At 40.1% G+C, this 19,111-nt stretch overlaps 1 protein-coding gene and 1 pseudogene across 1 annotated transcript; both read right to left on the bottom strand.

Annotated features, from left to right (window-relative positions):
- Nucleotides 1-651: 651 nt before the first annotated feature.
- On the bottom strand, nucleotides 652-13,180 carry LOC127903999 (disease resistance protein RUN1-like; annotated as a pseudogene).
- A 1,255-nt stretch (nucleotides 13,181-14,435) lies between these two features.
- On the bottom strand, nucleotides 14,436-18,814 carry LOC7484301 (disease resistance protein RPV1). Its single transcript, XM_024581512.2, has 6 exons — nucleotides 18,769-18,814; nucleotides 18,039-18,569; nucleotides 16,656-17,730; nucleotides 16,142-16,549; nucleotides 15,306-16,067; nucleotides 14,436-15,216 (listed from the first exon to the last, which is right to left on the bottom strand). The coding sequence occupies exons 2-6, from the start codon at nucleotides 18,242-18,244 to the stop codon at nucleotides 14,584-14,586; spliced, it is 3,084 nt and encodes a 1,027-aa protein (XP_024437280.2). The 5' UTR covers nucleotides 18,245-18,569; nucleotides 18,769-18,814; the 3' UTR covers nucleotides 14,436-14,583.
- Between the last annotated feature and the right edge of the window lie 297 nt (nucleotides 18,815-19,111).

Here is a 19,111-nt window from a genome sequence, read left to right as displayed (position 1 = left end):
AAGAGGTTTATTGAGTGGGGGTTCTATAAGAATGGAGGTTCCATGGTGTGATAGTAATAGGATTCTGTTGTCAAAAGAGTATGTGAGGTTTTCCGTTGACTTGGCTCATCGGAAAATTGGAAGAGAACTCGAACGTTTTTTAGTTGTTTAAGAGAAAACATCAAATGGGTTTGTGGAGTTCACAGTCTTGGAAAATGGTGAGCAGCAACAAGGGGATGATGATCAGCTGTTGAGAACAGCAAATGGGGATGGTAATGTCCTCATTGATAATTCTCATTAATTTGCAGAGCTCTGATTCTGGATGTTACTTTAGTTGTCTTGAGGTATTGTCATCTTGCAGAACATCTGTTGACTTTGTACTTTTTGATGCTTTATGTAATACTTCCTCTGTTCCTCCTTTCGCTTTCTTTACTCTGACTGTTTCTTTCCTTTGCAGAACATCTACTGGGTTGGGCAAATCAACAGAGCATGCCATGATATAGCTCCAACAGCCAACCATTAAAAAGTCCAAGTGGTTAGAACTTTGTGGCTTTCGCGTCTCCTAGAACAACTGTTGCTTACTATTTCATGATAAGCCCTTCTTTGCAAAAATCCAAAAAGTGAAATTGCCATGGAAAGCACAATTATAATTTCTAACTATATGAGAAGTCATTAAGGATCCCCATCTGGCATCTTTTTAAAAGTATCAGTGCTCAGGATGGGAAACAAACTTGTTTGACCCGTTTGTAATTTTCTCCCATCGGAAAAATTAGAAAGCCATTGATGAAAGAAGTTAAGCCTGCTGAGAACCATTGAATCAGCACAGACAACTTCTGCATAATTATCTTCCATTAATGCATGCATATCAATGGTAAGGCCACGCAAATTTTCAGCATCCTACATAATAATATTAAAAGTACATGAGAAAGGAAAGTAAAGCAATGAATATGTCAAGGCACCACAAACCATTTAAGCAGACAAAAAAAAAAATTGAGCTACTTACAGTAGTTCCTTTCAAAACTCTAAAAGCATCCTCGTGACGCCATATTCTTTGACATTTGGGTGATTCTTGATGAGCAATTTCCCTTCCCATATCTCTTACGAGTTGATGTATCCACAACCTTTTATCATTGTTCATTTCAACAAGACATCTATAGATGAGATTGTCAATCCCAAATCTTGCACCTTTATCGAGTCCATCCAGTATCCTAACTGCATCATCCACATCCATTCCATTGAAGAAACATGCGATATTAAGGAATAAGTTCTTCGGATAATCACCATCAAGAAAATCGTAACAAAATTCATGATGAAATATCTTGGTTTAAGATACTAGAAAAATTGATGTACCCAAACTTTTACATATTATACAATGGTGAAATAGGTAAATTTTGTTGGTGGGAGAAACCACTAGTGGTGGCTCTGATACCAATTGTTGGGGATTTCTGCTCCCCCTGCGGAACGGTGGTGTTCATGATCATTGCTCAAAGGAGGCTAAGCACACTGACACAATATTTAACGTGGTTCGGCAAATCGCCTACATCCACGGGAGAGATCAATATTATTAGAGATAGAGAAAGAATACAACACACGGAGGAGGATCACATCCACTCAACTCCCATCTCTCATTGCTACATAGGGCAGCAGCTGCATAAGGCAGCAGGGCTGCTGGTGGCAGCCCTTCTCTTTCTTTCTCTCTTCTTCTCTCTTTTGTTCTTGCTCTCTCTCATTTTATGCTGCACTCTTGGTGTCTATTTATAGGCTTCAATGACAGCTCCTCTTGCTCCTTTGTCAACAGTGGTGGCTGCCAAACTTTGACATTAGACAATGGTTGTTGGCTGCCACCAACAACCCACCATTGTAGCCTCCTTCTTTGACAATGTCAAGGGGCTGCAAATGCTGCACCAACAGCCCTCTTTGACTCTCACATGGCAGCCATCTTCTTTGACAATGGCAGCCACATAATTGGCAATATTCCAACAATCACCCCCTTTGCCATTTATGTGGGCAATTTGTCCTCTTGCTTCTTCATCACACGCTTTCCTGCAGCTCTTCCAAGCTTACCATTCTGAGAACATCTTTGGCCAAGTTTACAGGTACTTGCCAAACCTTTCAATCACCAGAGTCACCAAAGCACACCTTTTCTCACACAAAAGGATCACTACAATCAGATGGTCTGTCACATCACATCTGAAGAGTGTTAACGCTTGTCTCTGGGATAACATTCCCCTTCGAGCGTATCAACCATGCTCAATCAGGAATGATTTATCAAGCCTCACATCAAGGCTTACAACACCCCCTCAAATGGAAATATCTATTTCCGAGTGCGACAGTCATTATTTGAGTATTTCAATGTGATCACGAGCTCACCACTCTTCCAAGAGTCTACTCATCCCGGAGTTGCGTCTGCCCTCTGTTCCATTCTAAGAACCACGCCTTACTTCTCCGTGAGTCTCTCGCTCTTAGTTCTAAGAGTCCAGGTAGCTCTCCACCTTTAACCATGGGGGCAGCCCATTAAAGGTTGATCCATATCTGTCTTCATACTCTGAGTATTACAATGCCATTATCGAGCTCACTACCTTGAGTCAACTTGTTCCCGGAACCTACGCATGTCCTCTGCTCATTCCTAGCAGTCGCGTCTTAATGCTCCACAAGTCATCCACTTATTGTCCAAGACAAATGTTATCTAACTCATTGATCTTTAGCCTAGGGGCATGAAAGTCAATCCTGTATTTGTATTCATACTCATCATAGCCACTTCATTGGCTATCCACACACCTGTCCACTCATATCTAGCCATTACATCGGCTTTGGGGCATTCTGAACTGGGCTCCTTTCATGGCCCTCACACCTTCTCTAAGGTGTCTTCGCCCGTTGTTATAGGGCGGTCTGAACTTGGGCTCATATTGTGGCCCTCACACCTTCTCTAAGGTGTCTTCGGCTTTCATAGGCGGTCACATCCTCCTTCAGTTGGGATGTATCAAAGTGGCTCCAAAAGTCTCTACCACCATGTGGACTATGGGAGAGATAACTGCCACTAATTACATAGAAAGAGAAACTTGCGGTATACTCCTCGCAATCCTCCACCTCGATTTCTATGTTTGGAGCTTCTGTGCCTTTCTGCTTGACAGCTCCACCTACACCAACTCTCTTTGGTGTCTTCGCCTTTCATCATAGGCGGTCGCCTTTTATCACAGGCGTTTGCACCCCCTCAATTAGGTGCCTCTGCAACAGCTCTCTTTCCATCCTTGTATGTATTGGAAAGGTCTTCGCCTGTTGTCTTCATCAAGAGCATAAGAGACTTCCTGTTGTACAACCTTCACACATAGTCTCTGCTCTGAGCTTCATCTGGGAACACTTCTTCTCCTTGCACCTGTTGTCTCATTACAGTACCTCGTTGGATCACGGGTACTCTTGCACAATCTCCGTGTGCCCTCGTGCAATTTCTGTTCTCCAGATTTCTCCCTATTCCTTGCTTATGTTTGACAGCAGCTCATCCTGTCACAACACCTGTTCAAGTCAAAATAGGGTGCCAATCTTTATCTCCTTGCTGTATTTCTCTTCCATTATCAGGGTCTTCATCAATTCTACCCTCGAGAAATCACAGTCACTGAATCTAACTTCTTTGGAGAAATCACCACTCCATCAGATCTTTAAACATACGGAACTCAACTGTTCCCTTGTGCCGTCGTCTTGCTAGTCTTCAACCGTTTCATTTCAAACTGCTATATATACGAAAATAGTATCGTATGGATAATCCTTCAACTAAGCAAGTTCCCAGGAAAGATTGGAGGGGTCACACTGGTCCCGCTTAAAACCCAATCTCCTAGACAAAACTTCTTACGCCATATTTATCCATCGTACTGTCTTTCTGTATATACAACCATTTGCTAGCTTTGTTGCGGCTTTCCTTTACAAGTGATCTGGGTATCCTGGTTTTATACCTGATTTCTCAACATCTGGCAAGACTACCAGTGCTTAGATTCGTCAAGATTGGTCTTCATCAATTTCAACTCTTCACCTCAAATCGTCCACTTGATCGGGTGTCCAGAGTATCCCAATTTTGCCTTCATTCGGCAAATAAAAAATCTCCCCATTTAGCAGTTCAACACATGTAATTGGGTAAACATGTGCACCTTCTTCTTCATCATCACCATCGACCACCATGATGACCTTCAGATGCCTCCTGATCGGGCAATCTCCTTTTGTTAATTCACCACCACCATTTCTGGTCACAATCTCAATGATCGGACCGTACCATTGCATCCGGAACGATCAAATTAGCTAGAAACAAGTCTGAAATCATCCAAATCGCATTTCAGACGGCTAAGATTTGATCAAAACAATTCTGGCTTGATGAGCGGCTCAGATTCAATCTCAAATTCGGTTGCACGTAGGATCAGCTACATTGGATCCTATCCCTCGGCTCGCGGCTCGGCTCCAACTCAGCTCGGCTTGTGTATGATGACGTGGCTGGTGGGTCCCACTATGCTGACGTGTCAGCTGACTGGTCGCTTACATGGCATGCCAACTGGGCATGCTGACGTCACAATTATGTCATGCTGATGTCATCCTTATCCGGGTCAGTCTTGTGGGTCGGGTTATCTGGTATTCGGGTCGGATCTGCCATTCGGGTGAAGAAGACGCGTGGCTCGCGTGTGGCGCGTTGGTGCGCGTGGGCATCCTCCTCTCCGGCGCGTGTTGGCGCGTGCGGGCATGTCCCACATCAGAATTTTGCGCCGTTTTCACCAGTGGCTTCATCTCTTCCTCCTCTACACAGTGGTATGGTCAAAACACAATTTTGACAACATTCATTTTTGAGCAAAAATCAAACACCACTTTAAACCATAAGCTCTGATACCAATTTGTTGGTGGGAGAAACCACTAGTGGTGGCTCTGATACCAATTGTTGGGGATTTCTGCTCCCCCTGCGGAACGGTGGTGTTCATGATCATTGCTCAAAGGAGGCTAAGCACACTGACACAATATTTAACGTGGTTCGGCAAATCGCCTACATCCACGGGAGAGATCAATATTATTAGAGATAGAGAAAGAATACAACACACGGAGGAGGATCACATCCACTCAACTCCCATCTCTCATTGCTACATAGGGCAGCAGCTGCATAAGGCAGCAGGGCTGCTGGTGGCAGCCCTTCTCTTTCTTTCTCTCTTCTTCTCTCTTTTGTTCTTGCTCTCTCTCATTTTATGCTGCACTCTTGGTGTCTATTTATAGGCTTCAATGACAGCTCCTCTTGCTCCTTTGTCAACAGTGGTGGCTGCCAAACTTTGACATTAGACAATGGTTGTTGGCTGCCACCAACAACCCACCATTGTAGCCTCCTTCTTTGACAATGTCAAGGGGCTGCAAATGCTGCACCAACAGCCCTCTTTGACTCTCACATGGCAGCCATCTTCTTTGACAATGGCAGCCACATAATTGGCAATATTCCAACAAATTTTACTAAGTGTAAATCTTGCACCTATACTAAGTCCATCTAGTATCCTAACTGCATAATTGTAATCCGTTCCATTGAAGAAACAAGCAATATCAAGGAATAAGTTCTTCTGATAATCATCAACAAGAGAGTCGTAACTTGTTGCAAGAACTTGAATATTCAGAATCACCTCCATTTCATGCAATGCACTTTCCCATACTTCACTACTTTTTCTGGACAATGAGGAACCAATAACACGTAGGGCCAATGGAAGTCCATTACAATGACGTACTATTCTCCAAGAGTCCTCTAAAAAATCTTCAACCGGGCAAGCTTGTCCAAAGGCATGCCAACTGAAAAGCTCAAGTGATTTTTTGTTACTAGAGGTTCAACTTTGCACTTGACACGCTCACCATCAGCTACAATCGAAGCCTTATTTCTAGTTGTTACAGTGATTTTACTTCCTTGGAAAAGCCAATTTTGCATGCAGACAATTGCATTGAACTGGTACCATTTGTCCACGTCATCGAGAACAATAAGAATTCTTCTGCAACACAATGCATCCTTAATCTTTATAATCCCTTAATCTGTTGGGTCATTCAAGCAATCAAACACACACAAATTTACGTGGTTCGGCAACTTGTCTACTCCACTGAGCTACTGGTTTGTATTAATCAAGCTTAGTAACAATACAAACAATAAAACAAGGAGGAGGAGAAAAACTTCTCTACTCAACTCAACTCTCTCTAGCTCACTCTCTCTGTGTTTTCTTCTTCTCTGCGTTCTTCACACTCTAACTCTCCAGCTCTTCACTAAGCATACATATATATTAAGCTAGGAGTGAAGGGCATAAATCATGCCATGATTTATGCCCACCGTTTGTGTCCTCCACCATGTGTCAAGTGGGAGATTAGGTATTCCCACTTGCATATGGTGGGACATTGTTTGTCTCCACTAACTAACAATCTCCCACTTGGAGACAAACAATGAAATCATCTTTTATCCTTGAAGACCAACTGAAGTTTTGCACAACTTCAGTTTATCAAGTGTAACTCCTTTGGTTAACATGTCAGCTGGATTCTTGCTTCCACAGACCTTTTCTAGCATCAGTTGCTCATCGTCTAGCAATTGTCGGATGAAGTGATATTTGATCTGAATATGCTTAGTCCTGGAGTGAAATGCTGGATTCTTGGCAAGGAAGATTGCACTCTGACTATCGCTATACAAAGTACCATTTCCGTTCATCTTGCCCAATTCTTTCAGGAAACTTTGCAACCATACGATCTCTTTTGCAGATTCTGAGACTGCAACATATTCAGCTTCTGTTGTTGAAAGAGCGACGATCTTTTGCAAGGTAGAACTCCAGGAAACAGCAGTACCTCCTAGAGTATATACATATCCTGTAGTGCTCTTTCTGCTATCAACATCTCCTGCTAGATCAGCGTCTACAAAACCTTCAAGTTTCAAACCACCAGCTGTGAAGGTAAGACATGTCTCCGATGAACCTTTTAAGTACCTTATGATCCATTTCACCGCCTCCCAATGTTGCTTTCCAGGATTGCTCATATATCGGCTTACAACTCCCACTGCATGGGCAATGTCTGGTCTGGTACAGACCATAGCATACATCAAAGAGCCGATAGCTGAGGCGTATGGAATCTTATCCATGTATCCACATTCTAGCTCAGTTTTTGGTGACTGGTCTTTGCTGAGCTTGAAATGATTCCCCAGAGGTGTACTTACTGGTTTAGCATTATCCATACTAAACCTGCTGAGAACCTTCTTGATATACTCTGTTTGTGAGAGCTTTAGTATGCCTTTCTCTTTATCTCTGATGATTCTCATGCCAAGTATTTGTTTAGCAGCTCCCAGATCCTTCATTTCAAACTGTTTTGACAATTGTTGTTTCAGCTTGTCAATCTCCTCAATGCTGGATCATGCAATCAACATATCATCCACATATAATAGTAGAATGATATAGGAGTTGTCAAAATATTTGACATAGCAATAATGATCAGCCTGGCATCTTGTGTATCCCGAACTACACATGAAGTTGTCAAACTTCTTGTACCACTGTCTTGGAGCTTGCTTCAAGCCGTATAGGCTTTTCTTTAGCTTGCAGACTTGTTTCTCCTTTCCTTGTATTGCAAACCCCTCTGGTTGTTGCATGTAAATGTCTTCCTCCAATTCACCATGAAGAAATGTTGTTTTTACATCTAATTGTTCAAGATGTAAATTCTCTGCTGCTACTATCCCCAGAACAACTCTGATTGTTGTGAGCTTCACAACTGGAGAAAATATCTCAGAGTAGTCAATCCCTTTCTTTTGTTGAAACCCTTTTACAACAAGTCTTGCCTTGAACCGTTTGCTTTCGTCATGCTCAGTCTTTACTCTGTAAACCCACTTGTTTTGCAAAGCCTTCTTTCCTTCAGGTAGTGTGGTCAGCCCCCAGGTCTTGTTCTTCAGCAACGAACTCATCTCATCCTTCATGGCTAACTCCCATTTGCTTGAGTTTCCATCTTGTAAGGATTCTTCATAACTTAGCGGCTCACCACCATCTGTCAGCAAAATATAATTCAGTAGAAGTGTGAACCGTTGTAGGGGCTTTACAGTCCTTGAAGACCTGCGAACATAAACAATTGGTTCACTTGGCTCTGCATCGTCTTGTGTAGTGGTGGGTACAGATGTGCTTGAATCTTCTTGTAAAGACTCTTGAGTTTTGTTCTGCTCGGTAACATCGGGAAGCCCTTCTAATCTTATGAATTCAGATTTTTGTGAACTTGTATCTGAATCAACCATGTCTGTTTCTACACTTGATCTGTCTTTGTACAAAACTTTATCATTGAAGATCACGTTCCTGCTTCTGATAATCTTTCTGTTCTGATCATCCCAGAACCGAAATCCAAATTCTTCATCTCCATAGCCAATGAAGAAACATTTCTTGGATTTGGCATCTAGCTTGTTGCGAGCATCAGAATCTATATGCACATAGGAAACACACCCAAAGACCTTTAAATGAGAGAGTTGTACCTCTTTTCCTCTCCATACTTCCTCGGGCAATCTGAACTCCAAAGGAACTGATGGTCCACGGTTGATCAAGTAAACTGCAGTATGAACTGCATCGGCCCAAAATGTCTAAGGTAACCCAGAATGCAACCTCATGCTTCTAGCTCGTTCATTGATGGTCCTGTTCATCCGTTCAGCAGTGCCATTCTGTTGCGGTGTGCCTGGAACGGTCTTTTCCATTCTGATACCATTAACAGCACAATACTCTTTGAAACCTCCATCAATGTATTCTCCTCCATTATCGGATCTCAAGCATTTCAACTTCAGACCTGATTCAGTCTCAACCATAGCCTTCCACTTCTTGAATGTTTCAAACACATCAGATTTATTTTTCAGAAAGTATACCCATACCTTTCTGCTAAAATCATCAATGAAAGTCACGTAATACAGAGAACCTCCAAGAGATGCTACTAGAGACGGTCCCCATAAATCTGTGTGTACCAGTTCTAGCTTTCTTGGTCTTAAGGTCCTGCCAACCTTTAATAAACTGAGCTTCTTCTGTTTTCTAAGAACACAGCTTTCACAAATGTCTAGATCAACATTTTTAAGCTCTGGCAGCTTTCCCTTCGATTGAAGTATCTTCATCCCCTTTTGACTCATATGGCCGAGTCTACAGTGCCATAGTTGTGCTTGATTTTCTGCTTCAGTAGAGGCAATAATGTCTGCAAATCTTGTGGTCATATACAGGGTGCCAGTTTTCTTTCCACGAGCTAAAACCATTGCTCCCTTTGAGATCTTCCACATACCTCCAGAAAAAAGAATTGAATGACCACTGTCATCAAGTTGTCCGACTAAGATCAACTTCTTCTTTAGTCCAGGAACATGCCTTACATTTTGCAAGTTCCATGTAGATCCATTCATTGTCTTGATTTGCACATCTCTTATACCCACAATCTCCATTGGTTGTCCATCGGCCAGATAGACTACACCGTGATCTCCAGCAACATAATTTTACATCATCTCATGGAGTGGTGTACAGTGGAATGAAGCACCAGAATCAAGAATCCAATCATCAATTGGACTTTGTACAGCAAGAATCAAAGCGTCTTGCACCTCATCTGTGGTAGCGTTTGCAGAGTCAGCTTCAGTTTTTTTCGGTTTTGTGCAATTCCTCATGAAATGACCAGGTTTGCCACAATTCCAACATTCAACCTGCTTTCTGGGTCCGAACTTGCTTTTACTTCTGTATCTTGATTTGGATCTGCCTCTGGATAAGCCTCTATCCTGTCTCCTCCCTCGAGTGTTAATGTTGAGAGCTGATCCTGAACTTGAACTTTCACCTGAGTCTTTCCTTCGCACTTCTTCAGCTAAAATCAAGTCTCGGATGTCATCATATTTCAGTTTGGATTTTCCAGCTGAGTTGCTCACGGCCGTCCTCATACCTTCCCAACTGCTTGGAAGTGAAGCTAGCAAAATGAGTGCACGGATCTCATCATCAAACTCAATCTCAACAGATGACAATTGATTTGTGATGGTATTGAAGTTGTTAAGATGTTGTGTAACAGAGGTGCTTTATGTCATCTTCAAGTTGAACAACTTCTTCATCAGGTGCACTTTGTTATTTGCTGAGGGCTTCTCATACATCCCAGACAAGGCTTCCATCAATTTTGCAGTGGATTTTTCTTTTGTAACATTGTGAGCAACTCTTCTTGAAAAGGATAGCCGGATAATGCCCAAAACATGTCTATCAAGAATTTGCCAATCTTCTTCTGGCATATTCTCTGGTTTGCTCCCCAGCAGAGGAAGATGAAGTTTCTTCCCATATAAATAGTCTTCAATTTGCATTTTTCAATATCCAAAATCAGTTCCATCAAATTTTTCAATTCTCGCGGCCTTTATTTCATCTGCCATTTTTAATATGTCTCGGATTTGAATCTGTCAAATCTGACTTTACAGATCAGTCCGGAACAGCCCAAAATATTGGAAACGACACTGAGATCACCCAAATCGGACTTCGGATGGCTTAGATTTTAACAGTCAAAGTTTTAGGTCAACAGACGGTGCAGATGAAGCCGCGTGTCAGGCCAAAATAGTGTCTGCGAAGCACTAAATCAAAACCCAAATCGATGACGTGGCAGGATGACGTGGCCCACTGTTTGCTGACATGGGAAATGCACGCACGCTTTTGTCTGACGTGTCAGGTGCTGGCGTGTCTGCTGACTGGTATGATGACGTGGCGGATGACTGTGCAGAATTGCTGGCGTGGCTGCTGACTGGCTGCTTACATGGCGGGTCACCCCGGTTCAGTTGCAGACAATCGAGCGAAGACGACGCGTGGAAAGCGTGGGCAATGCTGTCGTCGGCGCGTGTCGGCGCGTGCGGGCATGCAGGACGTCAGTTCTTAGCCGGGTTTTCACCAGTGAATTCGTATCTTCTTCCTCTACACGATGGTAATGTCAAAAACATGTTTTGAGAACTTTGATTTTTGAGTTTGGATCAAACACCCTCTTTTTCAAGAACAAGCTCTGATACCAGTTGTTGGGTCATTCAAGCAATCAAACACGCACAAATTTACGTGGTTCGGCAACTTGCCTACTCCACGGAGCTACTGGTTTGTATTAATCAAGCTTAGTAACAATACAAACAATAAAACAAGGAGGAGGAGAAAAACTTCTCTACTCAACTCAACTCTCTCTAGCTCACTCTCTCTGTGTTTTCTTCTTTTCTGCGTTCTTCACACTCTAACTCTCCAGCTCTTCACTGAGCATACATATATATTAAGCTAGGAGTGAAGCGCATAAATCATGCCATGATTTATGCCCACCGTTTGTGTCCTCCACCATGTGTCAAGTGGGAGATCAGGTATTCCCACTTGCATATGGTGGGACATTGTTTGTCTCCACTAACTAACATCATCGACATCATGTGTCTTATCAGCAGTCTTGTTTAGGATATCAGAAAGAAGTTGCCTCTGTAGACAAACTACCCCATTGGATTCTTTTGACCTTTCTCTAACATTTGATGGAAAGCTCCTGCCTTTAAATTTATGAAAGTTCTGGTTATAAACAGTCTTTGCTATGGCTGTCTTCCCAACTCCACCAATCCCATAGAGTATAGCAATAGCAGCACCATGAGTGCCATCTTGCAACCATGAGTTGATATATTTTACCAGATGATCTCTTCCAATGAAATGAAGGGGGACATGAAATAATTAACAATCCAGTTTCTTTAATATTTTACCAGATGATTGGACAAGCTGTGCCTCATACCTGCATCAGAAAGAAAAATGCAATGTATGATAATTAGTAGTCTCTTCGTAAAGTTTAAAAATCTTAGTATCCTCGAAAAAAGAAATTAAATCAGGCTGCGCGTCAATGATTGATTGCTATTTTTGTAGTGATGTTATCACCACATATTAAAACCAAAAATGGAATAATGTAGAAATCTTTGTTTTTTCAGGTAGTCAAGGAAAAAAAAAAGAGAAAAAAGAATTTTATTTTCCTTGTATGTTCTCTGAGTTGGGATTGTTATAGTTTCACTAAATTGTAGTGGTATTATCAGTTATCGTCTAAATGCTTAACTACAAACCTGAAAAAATTAAGAGTTCAGAACCAGCATTCTACTAGTATGTTATGTGTAGTTTCATCAAGAAATACAACTTACCCATCTCCTAAAACGATTCCTCCTAAATCTGCAACTTCCTTCAAAGCAATCCTCCACCCATTCACTTGCTCCATCTCCTTCTTGAAGCGCTTTTCATGATCCACAAATGCTGCAGCAAAGCTCCCTGTTTGATTTCTGACTTCAGACGGATCCACATCATAGAAGACCGGCAAAATTATGCAGTCAGTATTCCTCTTACGTTCCATGATCATTACAAGTTCATCCAGGCACCACCGCGACGAAGCATATGCTTTGGAGAACACGATTATCAATATTTTTTATTGTTGTATTGCCTGTTGGAGCTCTGACTTGATACTTTCTCCTCTCCCAATTTCATCATCGTCTCTAAATGTGTGAATCCCTGCTTGAACCAGGGCTGTGTAGAGGTGATCGGTAAAGTTCTTGCGGGTGTCTTCACCTCTAAAACTCAAGAACACTTGATATTTACAATTAGAGAACCGTGAAAATGAGGATTCTTGATATTTCCCAGAAGCCATTTCGAGACTAGCAAAAAAAAAAAAAAAAGTTGCAGGATGAATGTCGATAATTCAAGATCGATAGCACAGCAATTAGCTGAAGTATTTATATATGGTTATCTAATTTTTTCTTGAAAACATTTTTGAAGTTATTTCCCAGCAATCAACTCCCCCAAGCCCTTTCAGAGAAATATCTGTACACATTTTAACCGCACTTCCTACCACGCATTTAGAAGCAAAGATGGAGCAGGAAAGCAACGTCATTAAGGATCCCCATCAGGCTATGTAAGCCTTAATCCTTACAAAGCCCACATCTTGTAATCCTTACAAAGCCCACGGAGGTGAATTTGTTAGTTTATAATTTTTTGAGTGGCATGATAAAATGAGATGATGAACTAGTAGTCACTAACAGTGGTTTAATCTAAGTGATCATCAACAAAGAAAACAAGACAGCAGCTGGAACCGAAGTAAACAGGAGATAAGAAAGAGAGAGTACCTGCAAGTTTCCCTTTCCCTTCTCTCTTCAGTTGTGGCTGCTGTTCTGGATCAGTAATCTAATAAGTGGTTCTGCTCCAAACTTTTAAGGCAACCCTTCAAGTCTATGTGGCACCATATTATAAATAAAATATTTTATTATATAGGAATGCCAGGCATAGTTACCAAAAGGGACATTAGACACCCGCATAATCCAACTCATCCACCCTCGCTGTGCGCCTGCTCTGGCCGGATCTCCATCCTCTCGCATCCAAAACCAGCATCAACACCACCCACCAATAAGAAAAAGGCACGTGGAGGATCATGACTCTGAATCAGCTACTGGGTTGGCTACCGACTGGTGTTCCGTTTTGAGCCATTGAGTATTGCTGTGGAGTGGAGGGACATTGAAGCTGCACAATGTTTTGTGTCTTTGGCTATAAAGTGTGGGTTTAGGGAATCAGGGATTACAAGTGCTGATGGCAAGAGGTTTATTGAGTGGGGGTTCTATAAGAATGGAGGTTCCATGGTGTGATAGTAATAGGATTCTGTTGTCAAAAGAGTATGTGAGGTTGCCCGTTGACTTGGTTCATCGGAAAATTGGAAGAGAACTCGAGCGTTTTTTAGTTGTTTAAGAGAAAACAGCAAATGGGTTGCCTCTTGGAAAATGGTTAGCAGTCTATTTCTCCTCAGACATACTCAGCAATTTCTTGAAGATTTAAACCTGCTTTCAGCACTTGATCTTGCATGCCATGATATAGCTCCAACAGCCAACCATTAAAAAGTCCAAGTGGTTAGAACTTTGTGGCTTTCGCGTCTCCTAGAACAACTGTTATTGACAAAAACCAGGGAAATGAAAACAAATTCCAAGATCCTCATAATGTTGATAAAAAAAGGGTTTTACTGTTTAAGGTCATGGGTGACAGTACAGTGCTGGTTTATGAAAGACTAATTCAATTGCATCTTTACCGGTGCATGCACTAAAAAATCTATGTTAATTTATTATGAAAATTTAATATAATTAAAGTAATTTTTAATTAAAATAAAATATATTTAAATTATAAAACCCTCTTAATCATATTTTTAAAACATATCTACTTATTTTTTATTACAAGTGAACTTATCTGGAAAGGGTATATGTTGAAAAATAAATTACCAATCAAATTTCACTATATAGAAACAAAAAAAAATTAACAATTAAATTTTACCATGTATTATTTTTATATAAAAAGATAAAATAAAACAGATAAAATAACATGAAAATAAAATGGATCTTTACATATATTTTGATCAATAAAAGGTTGACAAGTAAAATAAAATATTTAATATATTTTATTATAAATACAAGATTTTATAAATAAAAATTAATTAATAAAATAATAATATATTAAAGCGGGAAAAAAAAGTGAAAGGCATTACAAATATTTATTAATAAAAGATCTCATGCTATACAAAGAAAGAAGGAAGATTACTAGAGATACAAAACTATTTTCCTGATAAGCTTTTCAAAAGCTTTCCGCTTTTGTTATTGAATTTTAATTCTATCTTTTAAATTCGATCGATATTGCCATCATTGGATTTACAATAGAAACCACAATAATAATTTCTAAAAATACGAGAAGCTATTTCTACTTTGGCTACGTGTGCTGCATCATCATCATCATCGCTACTGTTGTGGGCATTGATAACTTCATCCTTTGATTGGATGTCATCATCCTTTCCTTCCTCTTCATGCAACCATTGTACTCCAATCGTCCTTATTTGGATAGCTGGTTTTTTTCGACGCACTGAAATACTCACTTCATCACCATTATCAAATGTAGGATCATCGCCCCCTAATTTCCTGTGCATAAACGATTGGAATTCACGAACACCACGCTTGTAACTCACAGGGAGGAGATAGGCTTGACAACGCAAGTATCGACCACTGGTATTGTTTCTGATTATAATATAAAAAGGATCTAAGAGAGCGTACTCTGACGTCATACAAAACCTTGTGAACAGAGTATAGCCCCATATCCGGTGCGCAGGAGGTGAGGATATTTTGAATGAAAAGTTATCTACAAACTCATTCTGAATTAGCCATTTATCCTCTTCTTCCTCCTCATAAAACCCCCTTAACATCTCATCTTTATCAAATACATATACGGCAACGTTGAATATGCCATCCATAAATGTTATCTGTACCACCAAAACAATGTCTATAAAATGAGCAAAAGAAAAGTATTCAAATGTAGATTTCCAAAACAATAAAATGGGTGAGGGAGGACCTTAAATTTCGATGTCTGTGTTTGAGCACAAACCGTTTCTATTATTCTGAACATGTGAGAGTCCAAATTTTGCATTAATTCTTGCTTTATCCGATCTTGGAACTCGACTAAGTGATCACAACCATCTCCTTCAGTCCAACTGTTTGGATTTGGAAGTCTTTGCAGTGAATAGCAAAAGGACACATCTAACGAATCCAAATGGGATGGAAGCTCTGGGAGTGCTTGAAGCATTTTGCAATTTCTTAAATATAGGTGTCTGAGTAGACCAAGATCCTTGATGCTTTCTGGAAGAAAACGAATTGGAGTTCCACTTAAATCTAGACTCTCCAAGAAGCGTGGCAGTGAAAACGAGGTAAATCTCAACATTTTCCTAGTTGAAAACCTAGAGGGAGAGAATAGCTTCAATGGAAGAGATGTAATGAATGATGTACTTCCAACAATTCCATCACTTTGAAGCAACTTGCGCCCCTGATGATGCTCTAACTCCATATTCAGGCTGTTAAGATTTGAGCAACCATCTAAAACCAGCTCTTGAAGTGAATTCAATCTACTCATTTCTTCTGGAAGCTCCATAAGACTTGTACAATTTCTTAGATTTAAGATCAACAATCTTTGTAAATCACCAATAGATTCGTGAATTTGAACCAAACAGATGCAGTCTTCAAGTATTAGCTTTTCAAGGGCTGGGAGACCCGAGAAGTCTGGGGTTCTAATGAGATCACGAGAGTGACGGATATCAAGAATTTTCAATTTTGGAAGAAACTGTGAAAATACATGAATTTAGTTGTTATCAATTGAAAACGAGAGAGATAGCTATAAAGAGACTTGATACATACCGGTTTGCCCTTCCAAGCATCAACTAGACAGCTTCTGGATAGATCAAGAACCACCAGCTTCTCCAAGCATATGTGATTTGGTATGGAGCTCCAAGACAATCCATGCCAACATAACCATATCAAATTCTTGGGAAAGTGCTCAAAACTTCCATGAAAATTAGTGTAGTTTAGTTGGAGAAATTTTACATCTGACATATTTCTAAAAGCATCCGTGCTGAGGATGGGAAACAAACTTGTTTGGCCAGTTTGTAATTTTCCCCCATCGAAAAAATCGGGAAGCCATTGTTGAAAGAAGTTAAGCCTGCGGCGCTTGCGACAAACCATTGAATCAGTACAGACAACTTCTGCATAATGATATTCCATTAATGCATGCATATCAATGGTAAGGCCACGCAATTTTTCAGCATCCTGCATAATATTATTAAAAGTACATGAGAAAGGAAAGTAGATGAATGAATATGTCAAGGCACCACAAACCATTTAAGTAGACATTTAAAAAAATTGAGCTATTTACAGTAGTTCCTTTCAAAACTGTAAAAGCATCCCCATGATGCCATATTCTTTGACATTTGGGTGATTCTTGACGAGCAATTTCCCTACCCATATCTCTTACTAGTTGATGCATCCACAACCTTTGATCACTGTTGATTTCAACAAGACATCTATCGATGAGATTGTCAATCCCAAATCTTGCACCTTTATCGAGCCCATCCATTATCCTAACTGCATCATCCACATCCATTCCATTGAAGAAACATGCGATATCAAGGAATAAGTTCTTCGGATAATCACCATCAAGAAAGTCGTAACTTATTTGAAGAACCTTTTGAACATCAAAATTAGGAATCATTTTCATTTGTTTTAATGCGCTTTCCCATATTTCTCTTCCTTTTCCGGACAATGAAGAGCCAATAACTCCAAGAGCTAATGGAAGTCCATTACAATGATGTACTATTCTCCAAGAGTCTTCCACAAAACCATCAACAGGGTTAGCTTGTCCAAAGGCATTCCAACTGAAAAGCTCAAGTGATTTTTCATCATCTAGCAGTTCAACTTTGTACCGGATCCACTGAATATCATTAACTGAAAACATACCCTTATTTCTGGTTGTTACAATGATTTTACTTCCTTTACAAAGCCAATTTTGCATGACAATGATTTTATTGAATTGGTCCCTTTTGTCCACATCATCTAGAACAATAAGAGTTCTTCTGCAACATAATGCATCCTTAATCTTCAGAATTCCTTCATCAGGATCATTTATCTCAACAGTCTTGTTTAGGATGTCGAAAAGAAGTTGCCTCTGTAGGCAAACTATATCCTTTGACCTAAAATTTGAGAGAAAGCTCTTTCCTTCAAATTTATAATAGTTCTGGTTAAAAACACTCTTAGCTATGGCTGTCTTTCCAACTCCACCAATTCCATAGAGTAAAGCAATGGCAGGACCATGGGATCCATGTTCCAACCATGAGTTGATATCTTGTACCAGAGCATCTCTTCCAATGAAATGAAGGGGGACATAAAATATTTTTGGATCCAAATTCTTTGAGACATTCTCCACAATAGATTGGACAAACTGTGCCTCGTACCTACATCAAAAAATAAAATACAACGTGGGATAATTAGTAGCCTCTCTATAAAGGATAGAAATAAACAACATTTAGCTAAGAAATTAAACCGGGTTGCGTGTCCATGATTGATAGTTAAATTTGTAGGTGCGTTATCACCACCTATTAAAACCAAATCATGATCGAAAAAGAAGAAGAAGAAGAAATCATAAGTATTTTTTTTTCTTGGATGTTTTCTTATCAGTACACTTGACTGAAAGAAATTAAGAGTTCACGACCAGCACTCTAGTCTTATGCTATGTATAGTTTCATCAAGAGATATAACTTACCCATCTCCTAAATCCATTCCAGCTAAATTTGCAACTTCCTTCAAAGCAATCCTCCACCCATTCACCCGCTCCATCTCCTCCTTGTAGTGCTTTTCATGTTCCACAAATGCTGCAGCGAAGCTCCCAGTTTGATTTCTGACTTCAGATGGATCCACATGATAGAATACTGGGAAAACTATGCAGTCAGCATTCCTATTACGTTCCATGATCTTTACAAGTTCATCGAGGCACCATCTCGACCAAGCATAGTTTTTGGAGAACACGATTATCGCTATTTTTTATTGTTGTATTGCCTTCTGGAGCTCCAGCTGTATATTCTTTCCTCTCCGAATTTCATCATCATCTCTAAATGTGTGAAACCCTGCATCAACCAGGGCCTTGTAGAGGTGATCGGTAAAGTTCTTGCGGGTGTCTTCACCTCTAAAACTCAAGAACACTTGATATTTACAATAAGAAAACCGTGAAGAGTAGGATTCTTGATATTTCCCAGCAGCCATTTCGAGTCTAGCAAAGATAAGACTTTTCAAAGATCTGAACAAAATAAAACAGTTTTCAAGATTGACAGCACACCAATAAGCTGAAGTGTTCATATATTATTATCTTATTTTTTCTTTAAAATATCTGTACACATGATAAATCTCTATGCTGAACCAACAAAATCGGATGATGAGATTATCAATAACTAGTTTCTAACAGTGAATTAATTTAAGTGATAAGAGAGAGAGAGTACCTGCAATCTTCACTTTCCCTTCGCTGATGTTCTCTTATCAGTTCATCAATTTTCTGCTTTTAAGTCAGGCTTACAAGTCGCTGTGGTATGGGCCATTTCCCGCGTGAGGACCCTTTTTCTTTTTTTAATTTGCTCAAATCATTTATCACGCGTTTACTAGGGTCTTTAATTCTTGTTATAATCACCAAAAGGGACATTAGACACACACACAACACATAATCCCTCTCGTCAACTCACACGGCTCCTCATATCTGACTTGGAAAGTTTTCTAGGGCCTGTAATTCTTTCTGTTGAAAGTAAAGTAGATTTATGAAGAATTAGTTAAATTAGTTTAACGGTTGAG

Source organism: Populus trichocarpa, chromosome 11 (genome assembly GCF_000002775.5).
Source record: "Populus trichocarpa isolate Nisqually-1 chromosome 11, P.trichocarpa_v4.1, whole genome shotgun sequence".
Classification (NCBI taxonomy): Eukaryota; Viridiplantae; Streptophyta; class Magnoliopsida; order Malpighiales; family Salicaceae; genus Populus; species Populus trichocarpa.
The sequence above is the reverse complement of the archived record's forward strand: the minus strand, read 5'-3'. Positions and strand labels throughout refer to the sequence as shown.